This window comes from Apis mellifera, linkage group LG8 (assembly GCF_003254395.2).
Source record: "Apis mellifera strain DH4 linkage group LG8, Amel_HAv3.1, whole genome shotgun sequence".
NCBI lineage: Eukaryota > Metazoa > Arthropoda > Insecta > Hymenoptera > Apidae > Apis > Apis mellifera.
The window spans coordinates 2,753,232-2,778,079 of record NC_037645.1 but is presented as its reverse complement, the minus strand read 5'-3'; the positions used below and the strand labels follow the sequence as shown (position 1 = coordinate 2,778,079).

General features: G+C 24.7%; 6 protein-coding genes across 8 annotated transcripts; 3 read left to right on the top strand and 3 right to left on the bottom strand.

Moving 5' to 3' along the window:
- The first annotated feature begins 23 nt into the window (after positions 1–23).
- LOC409197 (protein Dr1) lies at positions 24–4,210 on the top strand. Its single transcript, XM_392721.7, has 2 exons — positions 24–213; positions 3,580–4,210. The coding sequence occupies exon 2, from the start codon at positions 3,586–3,588 to the stop codon at positions 4,087–4,089; it is 504 nt and encodes a 167-aa protein (XP_392721.1). The 5' UTR covers positions 24–213; positions 3,580–3,585; the 3' UTR covers positions 4,090–4,210.
- LOC725670 (mast/stem cell growth factor receptor Kit) lies at positions 396–3,351 on the bottom strand. 2 transcript variants are annotated; one of them, XM_026442221.1, is made up of 8 exons: positions 2,960–3,349; positions 2,647–2,878; positions 2,400–2,563; positions 2,092–2,323; positions 1,807–1,986; positions 1,312–1,729; positions 981–1,240; positions 396–909 (listed from the first exon to the last, which is right to left on the bottom strand). In XM_026442221.1, exons 1-8 carry the CDS (start codon positions 3,187–3,189, stop codon positions 469–471), a joined length of 2,157 nt encoding a protein of 718 aa, XP_026298006.1. In that variant the 5' UTR covers positions 3,190–3,349; the 3' UTR covers positions 396–468. The 2 variants fall into 2 exon arrangements, with proteins under 2 accessions (XP_026298006.1, XP_026298007.1); XM_026442222.1 differs by lacking the exons at positions 2,400–2,563; positions 2,647–2,878 and having other exon boundaries at positions 2,960–3,351.
- LOC411774 (protein SMG9) lies at positions 4,195–6,398 on the bottom strand. Its single transcript, XM_006559563.3, has 9 exons — positions 6,312–6,398; positions 6,045–6,231; positions 5,910–5,956; positions 5,640–5,829; positions 5,264–5,560; positions 5,044–5,188; positions 4,802–4,922; positions 4,597–4,708; positions 4,195–4,522 (listed from the first exon to the last, which is right to left on the bottom strand). The coding sequence occupies exons 2-9, from the start codon at positions 6,206–6,208 to the stop codon at positions 4,444–4,446; spliced, it is 1,155 nt and encodes a 384-aa protein (XP_006559626.1). The 5' UTR covers positions 6,209–6,231; positions 6,312–6,398; the 3' UTR covers positions 4,195–4,443.
- A 559-nt stretch (positions 6,399–6,957) lies between these two features.
- LOC411775 (exocyst complex component 8) lies at positions 6,958–10,082 on the top strand. The gene is made up of 9 exons (XM_026442223.1): positions 6,958–6,975; positions 7,091–7,168; positions 7,248–7,609; positions 7,702–8,004; positions 8,095–8,242; positions 8,325–8,834; positions 8,923–9,053; positions 9,197–9,613; positions 9,700–10,082. The coding sequence occupies exons 2-9, from the start codon at positions 7,114–7,116 to the stop codon at positions 9,901–9,903; spliced, it is 2,130 nt and encodes a 709-aa protein (XP_026298008.1). The 5' UTR covers positions 6,958–6,975; positions 7,091–7,113; the 3' UTR covers positions 9,904–10,082.
- Positions 10,083–10,251: 169 nt separating this feature from the next.
- LOC411240 (nucleolar protein 10) lies at positions 10,252–18,033 on the bottom strand. Its single transcript, XM_394714.7, has 20 exons — positions 17,847–18,033; positions 17,714–17,759; positions 17,420–17,634; positions 17,208–17,344; positions 16,901–17,113; positions 16,562–16,790; positions 16,057–16,476; positions 15,683–15,974; positions 14,996–15,215; positions 14,783–14,879; positions 13,693–13,809; positions 13,377–13,618; positions 12,916–13,290; positions 12,563–12,743; positions 12,210–12,425; positions 11,916–12,081; positions 11,060–11,127; positions 10,895–10,983; positions 10,486–10,826; positions 10,252–10,409 (listed from the first exon to the last, which is right to left on the bottom strand). The coding sequence occupies exons 1-20, from the start codon at positions 17,910–17,912 to the stop codon at positions 10,285–10,287; spliced, it is 3,855 nt and encodes a 1,284-aa protein (XP_394714.3). The 5' UTR covers positions 17,913–18,033; the 3' UTR covers positions 10,252–10,284.
- Positions 18,034–18,636: 603 nt separating this feature from the next.
- Positions 18,637–23,677, top strand: PRF (profilin). 2 transcript variants are annotated; one of them, NM_001011626.2, is given in 3 exon segments: positions 18,637–18,831; positions 22,244–22,513; positions 23,388–23,677. In NM_001011626.2, coding segments are annotated over 2 exon segments (381 nt in total). In that variant the 5' UTR covers positions 18,637–18,720; the 3' UTR covers positions 23,388–23,677.
- Positions 23,678–24,848: the final 1,171 nt, after the last annotated feature.

Sequence of the window (24,848 nt, the reverse complement as noted above, 5' to 3'; positions counted from 1 at the left end):
ATACTATCTATAAGTATTACTTATCTGTGAATTATATTAATTACAAGATTTGTTTTCATAAAACAAAAAGTCAATAAAAAAAAAGTAATTTTTTATTGAATCAAATATTTTTTTTTATTATTTTTCTAATTCAAAATATTAATTAACAGTGAAAAATATATCTTTTAACCACGCAGTTATTTTTATTGTATTTGATTTATTTCTTTACTCTTGGTATGTATATAACTTAATTTAATATATGATTTTGACAATATCAAATAATATAATTTATATTATTTTATCGAAATCTTATCTATTATTGAAATCATTTTTTTAAATTCATAAATATTTATTTATTAATATCCTGTTTGAAAATTCGATTTACATTGATATCCATGTGATTTCTTTTTAACCTTTATGTTTTTTGTTTTTTTAAATAAATCTCTTCTTTTAAATATTTTTTAACGAATAAGTCCAATCGAAGTTATTTTAGATAAAAGTTTTTTCTGAAAGTGATAATGCATAACAAGGATTAGATATTGTCAAAAAAGTATTATCTAAAGATGCAATTAAAATTTGTAATTTAGAAAGTAGTTGTGTAAAATTTGGTCTGTTCTGAGGTTCTGTAGCCCAACAAGAATGCATTAATTTATAAATACTTGAAGGAACATTATCTGGTTGTTCCAAACGACCATTTTTATGAACAATATAATGTAATAAATGATCATCTTGTATGTTACAATAAGGAAAACCACCTAATGTACTAATTTCCCAAAGTACTATCCCAAAAGACCATACATCACTTTTTGAAGAGAAAGCTCTATTATATAAAGCTTCAGGAGACATCCATCTTATTGGAAGATGATGTGTTTTTTCCTCTGTATTTTTTATTACATATACACCATTTCTTGAAAGTCCAAAATCAGAAATCTAAATGTTGTCATTTTGTTAAAACTTTTTATCTTTAAAAAAATTTCATATAATATTAAATATTAAATTACCTTCACAGTTAAATCTTCAGTAAGGAGAATATTCCTTGCTGCAAGATCTCGATGAGTAATTCCTTTAGCTTCCAAATGTTCCATACCCATAGCAATTTCTTTAGCAAATTTTAAAAATTGATGTCTTTCCATTTTACCAATCCAACTTTCATTTTCATTTTTTACTTTTTCTTTATAATTGTTAGTAATATTTATATATTGTTTAGATCTATAACTATTTGTTTTGTTTAATATAGTGGAACATATATTAGTATATAAAGCTGAAATTTAAGATTCTATTAAAATTTTTAAATTTATATTAAATAAATTTATAATTTAATAAATCATTTACTTTTTGAAACATAAGTTTCACATAAATCTTGTAAAATATTTTGATCATGATAAATCATTTGTTTATTTTGTTGATTCCTTTGATTATGTAAGTAAGTTAATAAATCTCCACCTTTCATATATTCAAGCAAAATACATATAGGATGATTAGGTTTAATGCAATAACCTATGAGGCTTACTAAATGAGGATGATTTCCAGCCATTATCATTATTTCAATTTCTTGAATAAATTGTTGACGTGTTTCAGAGTCAATAGATAGATCCATTTGTTGAGACATTTTTACTGCAACTAAACTATTATTTTTATCATTCAAATGACCAAGATATACTTTTCCAAATTGCCCAATACCCAATTTACGTATTAATTTTACACTTTCAAATGACTCATTTAACTTATTTGTCTGTTCTATATGTTTTTCCTAAAAATCATTTTAAGTAATATAAATTATATAATGTAATAGTTATTCACATAATACATATAAAATTATCTTTTTACTTTAGATTCATGTTTGATATACAAAATGTTATGCTGTTGAAGTATTGTTTCTGTCCATTTGCATTTTGAAATTGTACGTATTTTTTGCTTCATCATAAAAAAATTATAATTATGATATAATATAAAACTTAAAATTCCAATTAGAATACAACTGATTATTACTCCAATCAATATAAACCACTGAAAAAAATAATTTGAAAAAATAATATAAATAATGAAAAATATTTTATTATACATTATTTTATATTGTATAATTTTTGTTAATAATTTACGATTGTAATTTACAATTTTAATATTTGATGATGTAAAATTTATAATAAAAGTTTCTTCTGGTCCAAAGCATCCATAATAATTGACAGCACTAATTATTATTTTATAATCATTTTTAATTTGTATGTTTTGATTGTTAATTTTTAAGTCATATAAAAACATAGTTTTATTTACAGGTATTTGTCCTATTTTTGTTACATTATAAACAGGTAGCCCTTTCCTTGATATGAAAAGAGGTATACCTATCCTATGAAATAATATATAAATGTTGAATAAAATCAAATATCAATTATATTTAAAGTTTTTTTAACTTTTAAATATACTTGATTATATAAAATTGAATATTAGCTGTATTAAAAGTTGTACTCCAATTTATAACTATTTGATTTCCTCTTTGAGATATATTTACTTTTGGAATAGGTAGTGTTCTTTTGGCATTGATACAATTACATGAATTATTTATGCATTTAGGAACTGTATATAAAACCTATAGAATTTAAAAATATTTTTTATTAATTTTATAGAATAAATATACTATGTACATATTTATGTAGTATATTAATAATTTACTTCAGGAATATTTGTTATGTATTTTGTTCTTGGATTAGCAAGAACTTGTACTTTGTAAGAACAATCAGGTTTTATATATAGATCTGGTATATCATCTAAGTTACTGTATTCAGGTAATAATACATTAAATTTTTTGTCTTGTGTTTGTTTCAATATATAAAAAAGTGATCCTTCTGAACATTTTATGATATTTGTTTTTTCTTCTATTGATGGTATGCCTGTGATTATAATACTATCATATACAAATATAATATAAAACAAATTAGTAATAAATTGATTAAATTTTCTCTTATATTCATTAATGAATATTTACCTATAAGAAGAAGGTTGCCTAAAAGTATTTGGTGGCAACCAAGATATATTCAATTTTAAAAATTTATATGCATCTTGTTTTCCTATATATTTTGGATCTTTTAAAACTTCCACGCTTAAATTCCGCACAGTACCAACATATTCGTTCGTGTTTGTTACATATTTTCCATCACATAAGTAGAATAAAATGAGTATACTATATATCAGTATAAATTGAATTCTTACTAACATTTCATTTTCTAATTATAACAGATTTGATGATAAATAATTACACTATTGCTTTATATTCAATCGTGAAATCAAATGATATAAAGTAATATATAAAATTTATCGCTATTTTTACAAAACGAAACATATATTGTGCATAAACACTTTATCTGATAATATTTTTCTTAGAAAAAGTATATAAAATTTTCAAGTATGTGATAAAATGATAAGCTTTTAATATTAAAAATTAGAGATATAATTATATATATTAACAATTCGAATTATTTAAAATATATATTGAAAAAAATAAATTTTCAAAAATATATCAAAATACGTATAAAAAAAAAAAATAGTAATATAATAGCTTATAAATTTTTTATCAAGAAAGTAAATAATTTTTTTTTAATATTGCAGAAAAATATGGCCTCGGCTACTATATCACCAACCGAAGATGATGAATTGACCTTACCTCGTGCATCGATTAATAAAATGATCAAGGAAATTTTACCACATGTACGTGTAGCGAATGAATCCCGAGAATTAATATTAAATTGTTGTACAGAATTTATTCATTTACTTTCTTCTGAAGCAAATGAAATTTGTAATCAACAACAGAAGAAAACTATAAATGCTGAACATGTTCTTCAAGCACTCGAAAAACTTGGATTTGGAGATTATAGTGCAGAAGCGGAAGCAGTTTTGCGAGATTGTAAGGCTGTCGCAGCTAAACGAAGACGTCAAAGCACTAGATTAGAAAATTTGGGAATTCCAGAAGAAGAACTTCTTAGACAGCAGCAAGAATTATTTGCAAAAGCAAGAGAAGAACAAGCAGTAGCAGAACAACAGCAATGGCAACAATTACAAGCAGTTGCACAAATGGCTTCAATGCAACAAGTCGATAGCGAACAAGAAGATTATTCGTAAAAGTTTGTAGCTTTGTATTAATGTATTTAATCAATTCATTGACAACAAATAAGAGATAATTGTTTTCATTTTAACAAATTTAAAATAATTGCAACAATATATCACTTTAATTTTTCTTTGATTTATTGATTACATATCATTAATTATACATAACATATACATAAGTTTCAAAAATGCCAGAAATTGCTTTCGTATTTCTATGATTTTAAGATCTTATTATGAATTTAAATAAGTAACAAAACATTATGATTTTTTTTATATAAAATGCTTAAAATTATTTGATGCACATATACACAATGTACGTATATTCTTTTGCAGAAATAGTATATAATATATATATACCATTATTGAAAATTATGGCATTAATCTTCCATATTCGGAAGAAAGATGACTCTTTTTAATCGCTTCCATTACTTTTGAAACGTAATGGTACCTAGATAATTCAATTATAAAGTGATTATAACATACAATAAAGAAAAATTAATTTTTTTAATTTATTACATTTACCAATTTTTTTCTGTTAAAGTAGATGGTGTCATTGAATTTCTGTTAACACCATGTATTTTTGTTTTTAGCTTTTCTATTAATTTTTTTCCGTTTTGACGCATTGTAAATTCTTCTACAATTAAAAAAAAATTGAATCAAGACAAGCTTTAAAACATTTTTAATATGTGAGTGAAAGTAAAATGAATAGAATAATGAAATACTGTACCTTCATTTGTAATACGAGGTATAAAAAACAAATTTAATCCTGCCTCCATAGAATGATTACTCATATCCAAACCACTATGAATTTGTAATCTAGAACTGGAGAATAATTTAGTATAAAATTCCTGCAAGTATAAATAAATAAACATCAGTGTAACTTTTCAAATTAATCATTTATTATTATTTTTAATATAAAAAGTACATGTTTTAATAATACATATTAAAAATATATATATTATACATTACCTTTACTTTTTCCATATTATGAGGAGTAAAATCTTGTAATTCAGCTTTATTATGTAAAAATACAATATGTGGATAATATTCAACATAATCTTGGTCCATATTACTAGTTGAAGATGGTTTTAACATTTCTGCAGTTTGTAAAAATCTATGAAATATAATAAATTTTAATTCTCACAAGAATTTATAACAAAATAAAATTATAAAATTATGCTCATTATACCTAACTAAATTTGGATCTACGAACCAATCTTGTACAAATATAATAACATGACAAACTGAAAAAAGAAATGCTGCAAATTGTGAAGACTGTAACTCTAAATTAGTTTCTATATTTATAAAGTCTGTTGTAGGCTTTTTTTGATCATAAGTTGTTGAATAATCTATTGTAGATCCAGACAATATAGGTTGTGTATCTAAATATATTACACGATTTTTTGTTACAAAAAAATCAATACCAATAGTACAATTTGCACCACTTTCATGATGTGATGTATCTTGAATTGGAAAAATACCAGTCCTATAATAATAAAAAAATGAAACAAATGATTTTCTTTAAAAATATAATATTAGTTTAAAGTTTTTAAAATAATACTGACGCAATGTTACATGTTAAAAGAGACATTATAGTTGATTTTCCTACACCTTGAGCTCCTAAACATCCTACAACTAAAAAATCTTGTTGATCATACAAGAATTCAAGAGGATATTCACAAAGTTGCATATTTTCATCCATAAATTTTACACAACTTGTCATTTCAAGACAAGTTGGTAATACAGTGCGAACAGCTACAAATTACAAAAATCTATTAATATCATTGTATTAAAAATTAATATTTAAAATTTAAAATAAAAAAAAAAATACTCACGATCTTGTATTTTTGATGAAACATTGGAAGATGCATCACCTTCTTTTCTATAATTTGATATTAAATGATATTATAATATATTAAAAATTCAAATATAATTTAAATTTTTTTATGCAAAAAACTATTTGTAAGTACTTGTTACCACCATTACGTTGATTTGGAGACACAGCTCTATTTTCACCTTCTCTGGTTTTCAATATAAATGTCGGGCGATCTATAACTTTAATTGTGCCTCTGCTATCGCTGTCTTTCACGTCTGAATCTTTAGATGTAATTGGCATCATTTTTTGTACATTCATCGCTCCCAATAATATTTCATTCTCTGAAATATTTATATAATAAAATATTTTCACTATTAAAATTAAAAACAACTTTTATAAATGAAATTTATTAAGTACATACCTTTCTTTTAATTATTTATCCGTTAAAATTGTTTAGATTAAATATGTTTTCGACATAAATAATACATATATAGGTTACACAACTTTGATATTAAAACTAAAAGTAGTAATTATTATGATAATATATTGTTATAAGAAATATTCAATGTATATATTATTTTAATAAAATAAATTAAAATTATATATACCTTTTTTTTTTAATTATATTTTTTCATAAAATGAGATTAATAATGATGCGATCTATTACATTTCTTCTCATAAGCAAATATAAATTTTTATATAATAATATTAAATATAAAAGGAAGTGACTAAAATTATCATTAAAAAGAAAAAATAAAATTTATTACATTTAGAAATTCTTAAAATGAAATTTTTTTAAAAATTTTTACATTAAATATTTCAATGGTTTGAAAATAAGAATATTTTAAAAATTTATTTAATATAAATTTATATGATTAATGTAATTACGGAAGAAATTATAGTAAATAAAATATAACAATTTGAAATTTTCATTCTATAATATCATCGATATATTTTTTCATCTAGTAATTGTTACTATATAAAGTTTTACTATATACTGCATAGCATTAAGAATAATATTTTTGTTGTCATTTGAGAGATATATCAAATTCATTATATGCATACGATTGCATTGCAGAATAAACGTATTTAAGTATTTACAGTTAATAAATATTTATATGAATATTGCTTATAAAAGAAATTGAATATAATAAAGAATTGATTTAATTTTTTTACTAATATATAAATGAATTTATTTAGGTCATAGCTAATATTTTTTTACAATGGCTAACAGTTTAGCAAAAGTTTTTGCAACTGAAGATTTTAATCCTGAAAAATGTAAGTCAACATTTATAAATTTTTGTTTATAAAATTTAAAATTTTATAAAACATAAAGTGACATTTGTTTTACTTATAGTTGTAAAAGAACTTAGCGCACAATGTGTTGGAGCAGATGAATTAAGACAACAAAGAGCTAAAATTCAAGAACTTGCAAATAATACTTCTGCACAATTAAAACGTAATGTTTATCAAAATTATATGCAATTTATAGAAACTGCCAAGGAAATTTCACATTTAGAAAGTGAAATGTATCAGTTATCTCAATTACTCAGTGAACAACGTTCATTGTTAAGTACATTAGGATCTACCAGAACTACTGGTGTTACTTTTGAAGATTTATCTGAATCCCAATTAGAAAATATTAATGATTCTACTATTAAAGAAGAAGAACAAAAACAAAAATTAATGCAATTACTTGAAAATGTAGAAGGTGCTATGGTAAGTTATTAAATTGTTATTTTTCTAGATTTCTAAATCAATAATAATAAATAAAAAACATTCATAATAATAATTGTTTTTTAATTTCATAGAGTTTAGCAGAAATACCTGGTCGTATATGTTTACATGAAGGATCTTTGTTAGAATTAGATCCATTAGAGGGGACACCATTAAAAAGAGTTCATGCATATTTATTTACTGATATTTTAATGATTGCTTCTTGGTTAGCAAATGGAAATAGAAGAGGACCACCAAAATATAAAATGCAAGCTGTTTATAATCTTGAAAGTTTGGCAATTGTTAATGTTAGAGATCTTGGAACAGTAAAATTAGCATTCAAACTTTTAGCATTCTCTGATACTAGGGTATTTCAATGTGCAACTGCAACAAGTAAAGTTAGTATATTATAATGATAATATCCATAAAAAATATTTTGAAAAAAAAAGATCATGAAAAGATATTATAAATTATAATGTATCTTTTAGAAAGAATGGTTAGATAAATGTGAACAAGCAAAAAGAATGAAGTTGATTGAAGATAATCCAAATGAGATATCAGAAAATAATAAATGTTCAAAAGAAGAAAAAATAACGATGCCTTCTCGGTCGATGTCACTCGATTCGAATACTCTCGGTATAAACGATAATTTAATAAAATTTGTATAATTAAATTAAATTAAATTTCATTAATTTTCTTATTAGTTATTTTTTTATAGGTATAGATGATGAAGATACAGAATATCATGAACCACCACCAGAATGGATATTAGAGGTGGCAGAAGATTTAGATTCTTGCATAGCACAACGTCATTTTGAGGAAGCTTATAGTCTTTTAGAAAAAGCAAAAACCTATTTAAAAGATGCACAAATAACACCACTTTTATTAGAAATCCAGTTAAAAGTAAATGATAGAGGAAAATCATTAATTGAAGTTTTAACAAAAGAACTTGAATTAAGTGCAGAAGCGAAATCATTGCAAGGTGGTGGTTTAAGAAGTGCGCGTCGCGTAGTAAAACTATTGATACAATTAAATAGAAATGCTCAAGCCTGTCAATTATATTTGCGGCTATGTAGTGCTATGTTAAAAGCACGTTTAAAACGAGTTAAAAGAGAAGGAGCTATTGCACCTTATGTGAAGCAACTTAGTGCAATTGCTTTTAGTAATATTGTTGAAATCACAAAAGAATTTTTAAAACTTTTCCCACAGTCAACAAATTGTACATCTGGTAAGTTACAAATAAAAAAATCATGAATGAATGTTATGATTTGAAATCAAATCATCTTTTTTAATTTTCATTTTATATATATAATTAGGTTTGGTACTTTGGTGTAGTCAAGAAGTAAAATATTTAACAACACATTTAACTAAACAACTTTTTATTCCACAAGTATCTCTAAGCATTTTAGTAGAATGTATTGTTTGTGTTCGAAGTCACTGCGATCAGGTACGGTAATGATACGGCATTGATATTAATTTTTGTTTTATATATGTTATTATTAAAATAACAATTTTTTATAAATCGTAATAATATATTTTTAAAGAATATAATTTTGTTGTTATAATAATATTATATATTTTATTTTGTAGTTAACGCAATTAGGAATGGATTTTCGTTATCAATTGGATGGTCAACTCAGATCCCCATTAGCAAAAGCTATACAAGATACAGGTGAAAAATATATTGATACTGTGAAAGAATATATAGCAAAAGATACGTGGCGGCCAACTAATTTAGAAAGTTGCAAAAACGTTCAAAAATTTCTATTAGAATTTGATGATCTTGGAATATCTGTTCCATCATCTTATATAACAAATGATTGTTGGATTGCATTAACTGATAATACCTTAACTTTTTCAAAAATTTATGTAAGTCTACTAGAAGATTGTCTTAGCGTTGCTACACCTGAATTAATGGCAATAATAGATTCAGTTTTAATATCAGTTATGCGAATTCAAGTGCAACATATAATAGTATCACTTACAAATCCAAGATTAAAGCAAGAGGTAATTAATTGTCTTTTTTTTCTATATTATATTTTTTCATGATCATAATATTTGAATAAATATCTATTTCTTTAATGTTTCTTTAGAAACAATTGGTGCATGATAATGCTTCATATATCCGAGATATTTTAATTATGCGGGGATTAGAGTTGTATAAATCAACAACAAATCAAGTTTTTAAGAAATTGTTAGCTTTAAAAGAGCAAATTGTATTCGATTTATCTCCAAGTAAACCAAAACCTGCTCCTAGGACTTCTGTACCTAAGTATTCTACTACAGAATATATTTAAAATTATAAAACAAAATATAAATATAAATATAAATATATAGAAATCTAGAAATCTAGAAAACTGTTTGCAAAGAAAGTAATAGAATCTTTCACAATGTACATGCTATTTGTATTATATTGTATATATATATATATATATATATATAAGTTAATCTGAATTTTTTAATAAATACATATATTGAATTTCAATATTTTTCTGTTTCTATCACAGGCACATAATACATACATAAAATAAGTAAGTTCATGTGTTACAATCAGTAAAATATGAATAACTTTGCATTTAAACATTTAATTTTATGTCATATCATTAATCTGAAATATTTACAAGTTAGAAATTAAATAAGTTAAATATTTTACATAATTTTGGATTTAATTATTTATTTTATTTTGTACTTTCATCTTGATGATTTGACTCCTTGATATTCATTTCCAATTTTCTTTTCTTAGCTCGTATATCTGCTAATGTTTGTTCTATACTTCTTTGATCTTTCTTATTTTCACTAGGAACTAGAATAAATTTTAATTAATAACTAAATATATTTAATAGATATATATATATCTAATAACATAATTATTTATTTACCATAACCATAACTACTATTAGCTTCTGTTTTTCTAGCTGCTTCTAGAGCAGCTTCTTTTCCAATTAAATGTTGATATTTATCTTTATAATAACTATTTGGTACAAAATTATCTTTTCGTTTTCTAGGTTTAGTAGCAGCTTCTTCCTCTTCTTTGGCTCGCCTTTCTCTCTCTTCTATTAATCTTTTTGCTATTTCTTCGTTCCATTCTTCTCCTCTGCGAAGTGCATTTAACTGATCTTCAGATGGAGCATGTTCCCTTTTAAAAATCACAATATGACGATCAATGCCTTCTTCACCAAATGAATATGCCCATATATTTGCTATTTCAGCAACATCATGTCTATAATATAATAAAACATCAAAATAATATATTATTGATAACATTGAAATGATTGTTTTTTTATATACATTATACTCCTATAAATTTGATCCATTGGTGGAAATTTGTATTCCTTTGCATTGTCATCTTGAAGAAATTTATTAATTTTCTCTTCTACCTGAATCAACATAAAAGAAATAATACACATATAACCTCATTTAATAGAAATTGAAATATAGACGCAAAATTTAAACCTTTTCTCGGAAAATTTTTAATCTTTCAGCTTCTGCTTTTTGATGCTTCTGATATTCTTCTTTTTGCTCTATGTAATAAAAGTTATTTTATAAATATCAAAATAATTAATTGGTCAATTATAATATAGGTTAATTATTTTAACTAACTTTTCATTAAAGCTTTTTGTCTGTCACTAATTGTAGGAGGTTTATCCATTGAATTAAGAATAGATCCTAGTAAATCCATGATTTTTATGTATAATGAATTGAAATAAATTTACATATACGAAATGAAAAAGTTTCGGAAACAAATTTTTCCTTATTGCGTTTAGTTTTATCAGACGCAACAGCACGATAATACTTAGCAAATTCTCAATGTATTAACCAATGACAATTGATTTCATACAAATATACTATTGGTTTAATACTCATTAACAAAAACAAAAAAGATATGATATATATTAATTTAATGATATTTATTAAATAAAAATAATCAAAAAAGATTGAAAATAAATTAGATATATTTATTATAATAAATATACATATTTAATTATATGTAGAATTTAATAAAAAGTTAATAATTCAATGTTAACTTTTTTTTTAATATAATTTTTCTCTTTGAATGTAAATAATGATTAATTTAAATTAATTTTAATATGAATTATAATTTTGAAATTTCGATAATGAAGATATAAATGTTACTCTGATTTAAAATATGATCAATTACATATATATATATATAAAATGAAAAATATACAAAAAAATATTTGATATAATTAGATTTATCAAAATATAAAAAATAATTAAAAAAATTGACATTGTCCTAATGTAAGGATCAAGATACTGCCTATAGTTAGGAGAAGACAAAGGTATCTACCCGTAATTGGTACTCTGAAGAGTTTGGCGCACATTTTCAATGACGATGTGTACAAAAGTATAGTATCAAGGTCTTCACCCGGAGTGCTTTGATATACGAATGGTCTAATTCGTACTTCGTGTCCGATATTTTGAATCATAGAACAAGCAGCAGTTAAACGAGCTGCCTATTAAAAAACAAAAGAAGTTCAATGTTTTTTCTTCATTTTGAATTTTCGAATTTTTGAATAATCAATCAAATAATATCAAGTATATCAGTGTTTATTTTGATCGTATTTTTTATAGATAAACATACCTGAATAAAGGGAGCTATTGATATTAAAATCCAAAGAATTACATTTATTATACCAATCCAAGTGACATGATTATTTTGTATATCGCTATTATCATATTGAAGCAACCAAACAATACTAGTGGCTGCCCATGATAAATTTACAATTGTATAAATACATACTGCTAATCCTAATTCATCATTGAAATATTTCAATAATTTTTTAAATTCACTAATTTCCTGTAAAATAAATACAAAGACCTGAATTGTATTCTTCTTCTTTTTTTATTTTTCTCTTTGTTTTTAATTTTTTAATTTTAATTTTTTTTTATCAATTATAAATTAAAATAGTTATTTATAAAAATAAATATACAAACCCTCATCCAATCAATAGGAGATAAAGTATGATAAAGTAATTTTCCACGAAGGAAATATAAATGTGCTAGTAAAAGTTGCCCTTGCAAACAATAGCTAGTAATAATTGTTCCTTGAACCATATCATGCCATAATGTACAGACAATTAAAAGTATCTTCAATATTATTTTTACTTGATTTGGACTATACATAAAATAAATTTGGAAGAAATATAAATAATTTTAATAATATGAAAATAATTACTTTAAATGAAATGTTTCAATATGAAATTAAATATAGCTTAAAAATGAAAAAAATAAAATAAATTTTAATTATTATATTTTATATTAAACAAAAATTTTATGTAGAAAATTACCTGAATTCTAACCATTGAAATATGATATTTTCTTGGGCCATTAACACATTTACTGTAATTAATGCCATAATTATCCATACAAGACTCAATGCTATAAATAACCACAATATCCATACAAGTTTTCTCTGATTTCCACGATTTGCAGGATTAGATGATAAAAGAAATGCTCTTTCCATTAAATTTTGTAATTGTTCATTTTCTTTAATTCGAAATAGATATATAGTGTATAAATATGCAATTAAATGTAAAATACTGGGAACTAGATAACTAAATATAACATTTCCATAGCAAATAACTTTTTCTGAATGTTGCTTATTGATGGATGTCATTTGAAATTTCAAAGGCATTGTTTTGTAACAAAAGCCTCTATCTCTCCTTAATTAAAATTAATTACTTAAATACTTAATTCATATAATTCATATTAAAAATCATATTAAAAATACTATATTAGATATTATTACCTAAAACATGCCATATATTGTAAAATATATCCAATGCACATAAATATTGTGACCTGTAAAGTATGAAGATTTGCAAAAATACAATAACAAGAGCATCGTTGTGAATCATCACTATTCATTGGTTTTAAACCCATTATTCCTAATAATGTCAAATATGGTTTTAATATTTTATGTTTACAATAATGAAGTACTGCAGATGTGTTTAATATTTCAAAATTTGGCATTTCTGTGATTTCACCAACCTATCAAGAGATAAAAATTATAACTTATATACATATATTTAGATACTAAAGTGAAAAATATTAAATAATCTTACTTCTGTACTTTGCATTTGTAAATCTGATAATCCAGATGGTATAGATTCTTGCATTGTTTCTTCATGATTTTGTTGAGGAGGATCTTTTCCATTCTTTGATTCATTATGTGAACTTGCCTGTAAGGAATAACAATCAGAATATAATTAAAATACATAAAATTCTATTATTAATATATTTTACAATATTAGAAAATTATTAAATCATTTATAATTATTAGAAAAAAGAGTCTAAAATAACAATATAATTATATTTTTTTAAATGTAGATTTTATAATCCATTAAAATTGGAAATAAGTAGTTAAATTATAGATTTAACTATTATTATTAGAGAATTAACGATTTAAATATAAATGTAGACAAATCAAAATAAACAATATTTATTATATAATAAATTATAATAAAAAAAGTAAAAATAATCATTTTGGATTTCTTTTTAAACAAATATAAACTAATTTAAACTCTTTAAACAAATCAAATATTAATTTTATAAATTACGATAAAATCGAACGATATCATATTTATTATATTATGTGATAATCTACATATGTAATTAATAAAAAAAAAAGAATTAAATTAAATATGATACAAAACTTACTAATGTCATTTTTCTTGACAAACGAATACGATACTTTTGAACTTGAAAAGAAAACATTTGTATCACTATTTCGTATGATTCACCCTAATGTATGAATTTCATTATATCACTCTTTTGAGATGACACTTCACCTCTGTCAAGATATCTACATACATCGCGTCAAAATAAATTATTTTATTCAATCTATAACTAACTTCTAGTACAGGATGATACTAAGGAATATAAGAGTTGTTCTTTAAAATAACAATGATAATAATATAAAGATATTTTTATTTAAAAAAAAATAATTATTTAATATTTAATAAAATAATTACAATAAATATTAACGTTTCATCCTTTTCAAAATTCCTGCTGGTCTTAATAGATGTTTATATCCTTCTCCATGCCTCTCCACATGTAACTTTCTTCGTCCTGTTTGTTTATTCTATAAATAAACATATAGATATAAGAATAGATCGCGCGCTCGCGTGTGTATGTGTGTACATGTATATATACCTTTCCACTAATAAAAGTTATTTCTTTGTTTCCACGAGAAGCAGAAATTTTAATATCATCAGTTTCATAATTCTTTAGTCTTTCTCCTAAAGTAGTCCTAAAAAAAGAATAATAATGATAACAATGATAAAAAAAATTCAAAAATTTATATTAAATATTTAGAAATCAATGTTTTTTAATCATATATATACATATATATAATAATATACATACTTGTTTTGCTTTTTTACTACAGGCTTTGCATCTTTGAATTCTACATTTTCTTTAATTTCATAAAGTTGAGGTTCATTCTCAATGTGTTCATCATTATTTTCTTGTATTCGTTTTTCATTCTTCTTTATCAATCGGTACTGATTTTTCACTTCTTTAACCCATAATTTTTCATCTTCTGAACTACTATCATCATGGATAAAACTTTCATCTGAACTATTATCTAAAAATATAAATTTTAAGTCAATTAATTATTATTTCTATTCCATTCAAATCATTTTTCTAATATTTAATCTAGATTTCATATCTATTAATGTTGATAATATAATGTTCCAAATGAAAATTATGATTTCAAATAGTATATATTTAATATAATTTTATGTTTAATATATGAAAATTAATTATTTTTTTAAATAATATCATATAATTTCTTATATTAATCAATATGCAAATATATGTATAAATTATTATTCTCTAAAATAAAATAAAAAATATTGTTCTCTAAAATAAAAAAGAATTAATCATTATTCTTTGAAATTATTCTATTCTATTTTCTCTATTTAAAACATTTGTTAGTATTATTCAACAATCTTGTAGATTTTCAAAAATAAATAATTTAAATTTAAAAAATGGAACAATATATATGTAATATATATATATATATAATAAATATATCTATATTCATATAACCATAGTGTTCGTTTTCTGCATCTTCAATTTCTATTCTTTCTTTTATTTCCTTTTCAGCTTCTTTGGCTTTTAATTTCTTTGCTTTACTCTTACTGAGTTGTGAAATGACAGGATTTAATAATAAGTATTCTTCTGAAGTTTTGTCTACTTGAAAATCTGGATTAGTAAACAATTCTTTGAAACGTTCATCTGTTAGAAGATTAGAAGAACTTTTTCTTTTTTTTCTCTCATTTGTTTCATTATCCATTAATTTTAATGCAAGTTCTTTATTTACACTTGGTATTTTTTGAATCTATAAATACATATAAATATATATTAAAATCATATATTAACATCGCATAAATTATATTATAAAGTAATAAAGTATTCAATACCTGTACTCTATTACTGCAAGTTTCTTCTATTTTTTGTTGAATTTTTTTCTTTTTATATTGTTCAAATTCAAATGGTTTCATTACATCTCTTGCTTTTCTATATAATCGCATATCTATAAAGTAACCATGCATGTAAGCTCTAAGAAGATTGGTGCCTTTTAAATGTGAAAGACCTAATTCATCCAAATCTTTCTCAGTTATAAATTTATAATCATCATAGATTATTTCATAATTTAATTCTTCTAATTCTTCTGTAAGATTATCCAAAAAACCGCACCATGAGGGAGCTGGACCAAGAGTTGGAATATAGAATGTTTGAATTTTTGTATGTTCATTGGCAATTAAAAGCATTCCTGTGTTTGGTATAATACACATATCATTAAAATCATGCTGTGCTTCTATAGATGTATATAATTTACCCTAAAATATTATTTTAATATTTAAAAATAAATACTATTGTTATATATTGTTTTTTTTTACATATTGAATCACAAATTTTATTTACACTATTTTTTTCCCATATTTTTACTATGGAACTATCCATAGAATAAACTATATCCATTTTCTTATGGAATTCAACATTTTTAATGGGTAAACCATACATATGATCTTTTATTAAAAATGGTTTATTTGAACGAATATCATATAATAATACTTGTCCAGTTGATGTGCCCACTCCAAATGTTAAACCTCCTTGAAATTTTAAACTAGTAATTGCAGGAATTTTTTCTAATCTAAATAATAATAGAATAAAAAATTTTGTTGTTATAAAACAAATATTACTATAAAAATTATATTTGAAAATATAATATATATAAAATTATTGACATAATGTATATCTTACTTATTATCTTGATTAATGCAATGCAAAGCACAATCCAAAGTACCAACTTTATTTCTAGCACGAGGATCCCATGCTTCTATTGTTCCATCTTCTGTTCCAATAACAAGAAGATGATGTATAGGATTTATTTCACATTTATTTAATGATGATGCTTCTGTTAAAAAAGACTGTAAAAATTGTCCTCTTTCAAGATTTATTCTGTAAATTTCATTACTGTAACATATACATATTGCAAATTAATGAAATATATTCATTAATATTTACAATCTTAACTAAAAATTATAACTCAAAATATTATGCACCAAACCTATCTCCCACAACAAAAATATCACAAGATGGATAATGATATTTCATATCTCTTCCAAAACGAGGTACTCTAAGTATATAATATTTTCCATGAGCAACATGAAATTGAATGCTTCTATCACAACATAGAAATATTAACTAAAAATAAAAAATAATTAAATATTATATTTAATTATAAAAATATAATATATATAATATAATATAAATACATACTTTACTATAATCATCTGATAGTATTTCAAAAGTAATAGCTTCAGAATCAAAACATCTTTCAAACTTTAAAGAAAGATTCTTTACATCAAAGCATTTAACACGTGGTTTATATATACCTGTTGCTAAAATATATTGTCCATCATTTGTAACTTTGATAGAAGTACTAACACCAGGCATATCAAAATCTTGAATAAGTTCAATTCGACGTCGTATATCTATTATAATATTATGATTACATGTACATTTTATTATACTATTATTTATTACATTTGATAAAACATTTATGAAGCTTACCAATATTTTTCTTTAATAAAGCACGTCTTTTTCGTTCAGATAACCACTGAAAAAAATTAAATGATGAAATGATGAAAATTAATATGTAATTATATGATGATATATTTAAAACAATGAAAATAAAAAGATTTACCTCTGGAAGAGATTTCCCAGCACTTAAGTTATATATTTTTACATTGTTTGGACAAGATACTTGCATTTTGAAAAGAGATTTAATAACTAAAATCTATCAAATTTATTATTCATATTATTTAAAATTAATTAAAAATTAAATAAGCAAAGCACGTGTATAATGTTTCTTACAAAGCAAAAATGTGTATGCATATATATATATATATATGAGTATATATCATGAACCTATGTATATATATTTTTAAAGAAAGATGTCGCTATAATGTTCTTTGTTCTATATAAAATATAAAAATGACTAAAGAGAATGGTAAAGAACGAATGTTAATAAATTAAATAATAATCATCTTGATTATTGTTTTATTAGTTGACAAGTATCAATTTCAATATAAAAAAAATTAAAAATATGTTAAATTAGCATTTGAAATCGATATATATATATGTAGTCGTATAAAGGTATAAAAGAATAGAAAATAAAAATATTCTATAAAACAATAAAAATATTAAATAAAAATTATATCATTTAATGTTAGATCTAAGAGAAAAAAAGATATGAATATAATATATAGTTTTCATCAAAATGAGAAAAAAACTCATTTTGGTTTTTACATATTGATTGCAAAATCTATAAGTTGGTACAACTGTGTAGTCAATTACCGGCCGGTCATCAAGAGTGGGGGAAATACGATCATCGGCACCCGCGAGTCTGGAGGGGCCAAGAGGGGTCGCTACAAACCACGAAGAGACGAGAGGAGGGGCAAGAGAGAAGTGTGGCCGGCGTTCAGCGCATATAGGTAGTCGTGAGAAGAGTCAGTCGGTGACGGGTAGTGTCTTTAGTGGCGTGGTGAACGATTGAATTGAGCCGCTTGTGTTAAAAAATGAGCTGGCAGGATTACGTTGACAAGCAGCTGCTCGCGTCTCGGTGTGTTACCAAAGCTGCGATTGCAGGACACGATGGCAATCTTTGGGCAAAGTCTGAAGGCTTCGAAGTGAGTATATGATTCGACTAATGTCTCGCAAGCTTATTATTAGCTAGGCGACAAGAGGGAAAGTACGCACTGAATATATCTTGAAGAAATTTAGATATATAATAGCAGTAGCTTGTATTTGGTATTTTTATTTCTTTTGATTTTCCTTTAAGTATTATTCACAGCAAGTATCGAATATTTTCCATTTATTCAGACTCCAATCGCGTAGAATTGGATATATCTAGTATATGATATATTAATATGTAATGTATTTATTCGTAATAGAATTTTATGCGTGTTGGTTAAGTACGTACAAGTTTTAATATATTTTATTGGAACTGAAGTGAATTTTGCAAAATAACATATATATGTGTATATATATATATATACATATTTTATATATATATATATACGAATATATATATATATATATATATATATATATATATATACATATATATAATACATATATATAATATATATAATAGTAATTTTATCATAAATAATAATACCGCGTAATCATTAAACAATTAGTTCTTCCAAAACAAAGAAATATACATTCTCGTGTTTAACAAATAGCAAAAATCGTTCAAGTTCCGCGTGTTGACCCGGCATGATTGTTCCCTCGTGTTAGCGACGCCGGTTAGATCGTTTAATAGTCCAAATTAAGTTGTGGGATATAGTTGAAATTCATTATTATATAATCTGCAATAATTGACATTTTTGAACATCTCCAGAATTTTGTCCACCGCCCAAATATGTCTGCAGCAAAGAGCCGGCCATCGTAGATGGTAATATTACTGAATCGATTGAAAAAACTAGTAATAGAATGAGTAAATGGATATATTTGTCTAAAAATTTTGAAAAAAAAATTCACTTGATATATTTAAAAAAGGAATCTGACAAGCTAGGGTGTGGCAATTTTTACTACAGAAAATTTTGCCTGGTCGAACTTGAATGGTTTTCGACTACGTTTAACATGGCTGCCTGCCGGGCACGTTGCCACTGCCGCCCATAGAAATGGTGGCTCTTATTCTCAGTGGTGGCTTCTATTTTTTGTTGAAACTGATTCATGCTTAAAATTTTTTCATTAGTTACAATGTACAGTAGCGAATATCTGAGAACCAACGAAAATTTGAACATTGATGTTTGTTACGAAGCATGACTCATTTCGGAAACGATTCTCTGTTATCAAAAGACGTGTATATATATATGTATATATATATATATATATACACGTAGAAACGCCTACGTGTATGTTCGATGCATCAATCTTCTTTCTCTTTTTTTTTCCTATCTTTAAAATATTTGTTAAATAAATAAAAAATAAAATAAAGATTTTATTACGTATATGACATACGTCATATGAAAATTTTTATTTTATATAATTTAAATTTTCAAGTATTATCTTAATTATTTAAATATATTTAACAATTAAATTTATTTAAATAATCAAATTTTTGATGTTTTATATTTTTTTCTCCATTAAAATTCTAAGTTTAATATTAGAAAAAAGGATCAGGGACAGTTCTAGAAAAGTTGACTCTGATCGACGCGCCATCTGCATTACATTTAAAAAGCTTTTATGATCATGTCGGTAAAATTTAAGAGCCTTGAATTAGTCGTGTTAGTGAAATGAAATGATAGAGGTCAGTTAAGAATATTGAGAAAGTTTGAATAAGTGGATACAGATATATGAGGAATTTATAGTTAAATTTTTCTTTGAATATTTATTTAAATTTTGATAAATATACATATAAACGCATTATAAAATCTTTTTTTTAAGAATTCTTTTTTTTTCATTTTTATTAATCAATTGATAATATATTATTTAATTTTAAGATTATTTGTATAATTAATAATGATTTTATTATATTTGCAAATAGCCATTTTGAATTATGAACAAAATTAAGAATTAATTTTGAAAATGCATAATTCGCAAATGACAAAATTTCTATCAAATATGAACAAACGCTTTAATATTTCTGCGAAAAAATAGCAATGCAAGAATGAAGCGTGTTCGGTTACAAGGTAAAGCAGTTCTTTCTTGATTTCAAAGAAAGGTTCTATGCGGAGAGACGGTAAAACGTAAAGATAAAGGTCGCCAGCTGCACCGTGGCCTCGCACGCGCGCACACACTTTCCGGTTACGAATGCCAAAATGGCGATGCCGGCCGGGCAGCAACCTCCCACAGTACCGTACCTGAAATCGCGAAATGGTCGTTTTGGCGCCCGATCAAATTTCTAATAAAATCTTGTTATTTCATTTTACTTCTAATTTTAATCGTTTATTTATTTGGAATCTGCATCATCTTGGAAATATAATATCGCTTAATTAAATATTTTAATAATTCGTCACAAGATCACAAGATAATTATTAAATAGGTAGAAATTTAAAAGTAAAACAAATGAAGAAAGGAAAAAAATAATGTTTATTTTTATCTTGAATTGAATTTTTAATATTATTATTGTTATAACAATAATATATGATAACAAATTTTTGGATAACAAAGACCATATTTTTATTCTAAGTTATAGTTTAAATTTTAAAAAAGTTATTTTATTAAATACTCGTTGTAATGAAAAAAATAGATAAGCAACTATTATTATATTTTTTCTTCTAGTAATTATATATTTTATTTAAATATTTTTTTGATAGATTTGTATGTATAAATATATATATTTAATTTAATTCGAAATAATTTAAGAAAGAATTTTTAAAATATGCATTCGATTGTTTTTTAAATATTTCAATTATATTTATTTTTTCGTTAACAAAATTTTCTTAAAGATCATATAATTATTTAAATGAAATTAAAACATAAGATTGTTTTTCAATATCGATATTAATTTTTATTAAACGTTACAAGGTTGAATTCTATCATTTATAAAGTAGATAACGATTTAAATGTACATTACAATTTTTCTTATAATAATATAAGACAAAAATTATAAAAAAATAATTATAAATATAAATATTTTTACTAACATGATATATCGGGTATATATATATATTTCTAATACAATTAAATATATTATGAATACTATTATAAATCAAATAAATAATTAATCTGTATTTTTTATGATTATAATATATATTAAACTCTTTCACATAAAAAAATGGATTTCTATGAATGTTATAAATTAAATACAGATACAAATTGAATTGAATTGTTCATAAAAGCACAATATAATGTAAAAAAAATAGGTAAAATTATTTTTATATTATATATTATAAAAATATTTAATATTATTTATTTTCATTGATACAATTGTATTAATTTTCGTTAAAATATTATTATGAAATTAAAAACTGAGAATAAAAAACATAATGATGCGTTTGAATAAATTAGACATAATAATTTTTATCATTTTTGATTTTATTTAATTATTTTATATTAAGTCAACAAACATATGACGATTTGTATGTATAGGTAAGTAAAGAGGAGTTGACGAAATTGGTCCAGGGATTTGAAGAACAAGATATTTTGACGTCGTCGGGTGTCACCTTGGCCGGCAACAGGTACATTTACCTGTCAGGTACGGATCGAGTGATAAGGGCAAAACTTGGAAAAGTCGGCGTCCACTGCATGAAGACGACGCAAGCAGTAGTTGTCTCTCTTTACGAAGATCCTATACAACCACAGCAAGCCGCATCGGTCGTTGAAAAACTTGGGGACTACCTTGTGTCCTGCGGCTATTAGGTTAGTATATACGTATGTATCATTTGAGTATGGTGTTTAGCATTGAACTTTTGCCACGTTTAGTAGAGTAGTTTCTACGATATAATTGCGACGAAATAAATTAAAGCATTAAGTAGAGGCACCGATTAATAATTGTGTAACATACAGAAGTAGCATTTTATGCTTTTCAATAGAAAGATTGATCAATAGAAATTAAAATTGAAAGTATATTATTAAGCGATTCCCGAGCTTAAGTTTTGAGTTCGTGTAACGTCAATTTGCTTGAACACATAAATGTTCCATATTTGATTTCACAATCTTATAATATGATAAAAGATTATTTATACGAAAGAATTTTAAACACGAATCCATGCAAATTTTCATAGAATAAATAAACAAACGGTGAAATTTACAAATTTTTTTACACGAATAAAAAGATATACGTGCAAATACATAAGTCATTTTCGCATAATTTTAGTCGACCACTTTGGCTCGATGTATCAGTTTGCAATGATGACTAATCATAGACTTACGCTGTCCCTCGTTCATGAATTGCGCGTGTATATTGCGAAGTACGGATAAATATTTCTTCTTTTTAATTTTTAAAATTGAAAAAATGAACAATGCAAGATCTACTTTTTCACATTGTAATATTTTTTAAAAAATAAGAAGTATCGATATAATAATGATCGATCGAATACAGAGACATAAAATTTTGCAATTGAATGAAAAATGACTTAATAAAATAAAATAATAAAGAGTATATATAAAGTTCTAAATTTTTAATGCTTTTTTTCTTTCTGTTCATATCAATTAAATAAGAATAAAGATTGTACAACGAAATTTACAGTAAGGCATTTCCCACATTTTTTTCTTTTTCTTTTTTTTGTTTCAGTAACCTCTGGGACCCAACATAAATATCTAATATTAATATTAAACGATCGATTATTTTAATGAACAGCGAATGGAATGCGTCATGCCGCACGAGTCGCGCCGGAACTGCCGCAAGCTTGCCGCGCGACATTCGATGAAAAGCAACAACTACATCAGCAACAACACCAGCAACACAGCTATCATATTCCAGTCGTCATTCTCTCCTCTTCGATTCGGCTGGTCGACGTTCGAGGAACAGACGCAAGCGCTCATACGTGTGCGCAATACTTTTTGAAAAAAAAAAAAAAAAAAAAACTCATAGGCATTTACTTGAAAGATGATCGCGCAAATTGTAATCGATGAGGTGTGCGGTCTTTTCATTGTTTTTGTTTCGACAGTAGCACTTATGTTTTGAATTTTTATTCCAATGTGTATTTACAATCGAGATGTCAATATTAACGACAGAATTCCAAAAAAAACTTCGATGAAGAGAAAAAAAAAAATGCTTTTTTACAATTGAATAAAAAGAAAGAATAAAAAAAAAAAAGAAATGAAAAAAATACAAACTGAAAGTACATGCAGTTTTACATTTATATGCTCCATATAAACAATAAATATTTACTTAAAAAGTGATAGTGAATGGGGATAGATTAAGATTAAACAATCTTTCATTTGCGAATGATCGTGTGTCGATTCGTCGATGGAGAGAAAGAAAAAAAAAAAAAATACACAAGAAGCATGCATTAAATATAAGAAATAATGATAATAAATAATAGTAAACTATTGCGTGTTAGATTTACAGTCTTTGTAGCGAATGAAAGGATATTAAAAGAAATGGAGAGAAAGAGTGAGCGAAATATGAAGAAGGATGAAAGAAAAAGAAAGAGAGTGAACGAGAAGAAGTGCGAGGAAGTGTGTTAGAGAAAGTTTAAAGGGATAGAAACCTAAAAAAAATGGAAAGGGCGTGAAAGAGAAAAAAAAATGATGAATGATCGAGTAAGAAAGAGGAAATGTGCGAATGAGAATAATAAGGGAAAAAGGGAGGTAGCGTGGAAGGATTGATTTTTAAGGATTGAACGGCAAGAATCGGAAAAACAAGAAGCGGTTGTCTAAAGGTATGTCGGTGAGCGCAATAGAGGTACAATATCGATGATAAAGAACAAGAAAAAAAAGAAATATGTAAAAGCGACTACGTCGATAAGATAGTGACGGTAAGGAGGACGGTGCGGACGGTGCAGGCAAACGTGCGGCAGAGGGTGAAAAGGCGTGGATTGATACAATCCTGGCCACCTCCCTCTCCCAGATCGATACAACCCTTTTAACTATTTACTCTCTTTAATATTGCTATGTGTAAGAAAAAATAAAACAAACTGACAAGAGATGTGTCATTTATCGCGAAAGAAATAGAGAGGAGGAACGGGGATGAGAACTGGAACGAGAGTCGAAGATATACACCAAGATAATATAAATATATAAATACTGA

Bases quoted from the DNA above. Each gene is read 5' to 3' on its own strand.
- LOC411240 (XM_394714.7), bottom strand. From the start codon at position 17,912: ATGCAAGTATCTTGTCCAAACAATGTAAAAATATATAACTTAAGTGCT. The intron at 12,426-12,562 runs GTTTGTATATTT...TTTATTTTACAG, and splicing joins CTCCTATTGATTGGATGAGG to GAAATTAGTGAATTTAAAAA. The intron at 10,984-11,059 runs GTTTAAATTTTG...ATGTTGATTCAG, and splicing joins TAAAAATTTTCCGAGAAAAG to GTAGAAGAGAAAATTAATAA.
- LOC411774 (XM_006559563.3), bottom strand. From the start codon at position 6,208: ATGAATGTACAAAAAATGATGCCAATTACATCTAAAGATTCAGACGTG. The intron at 5,957-6,044 runs GTACTTACAAAT...ATCAAATTATAG, and splicing joins CAACGTAATGGTGGTAACAA to AAAAGAAGGTGATGCATCTT. The intron at 4,923-5,043 runs GTAATGTATAAT...TTATACTTGCAG, and splicing joins ATAATATGGAAAAAGTAAAG to GAATTTTATACTAAATTATT.
- LOC409197 (XM_392721.7), top strand. From the start codon at position 3,586: ATGGCCTCGGCTACTATATCACCAACCGAAGATGATGAATTGACCTTA.
- LOC725670 (XM_026442221.1), bottom strand. From the start codon at position 3,189: ATGTTAGTAAGAATTCAATTTATACTGATATATAGTATACTCATTTTA. The intron at 1,987-2,091 runs GTAAATTACAAT...TATTTTTTTCAG, and splicing joins CATCATCAAATATTAAAATT to TGGTTTATATTGATTGGAGT. The intron at 910-980 runs GTAATTTAATAT...GACAACATTTAG, and splicing joins CTGAAGATTTAACTGTGAAG to ATTTCTGATTTTGGACTTTC.
- LOC411775 (XM_026442223.1), top strand. From the start codon at position 7,114: ATGGCTAACAGTTTAGCAAAAGTTTTTGCAACTGAAGATTTTAATCCT. The intron at 7,169-7,247 runs GTAAGTCAACAT...TTTTACTTATAG, and splicing joins AGATTTTAATCCTGAAAAAT to TTGTAAAAGAACTTAGCGCA. The intron at 7,610-7,701 runs GTAAGTTATTAA...TTAATTTCATAG, and splicing joins AAAATGTAGAAGGTGCTATG to AGTTTAGCAGAAATACCTGG.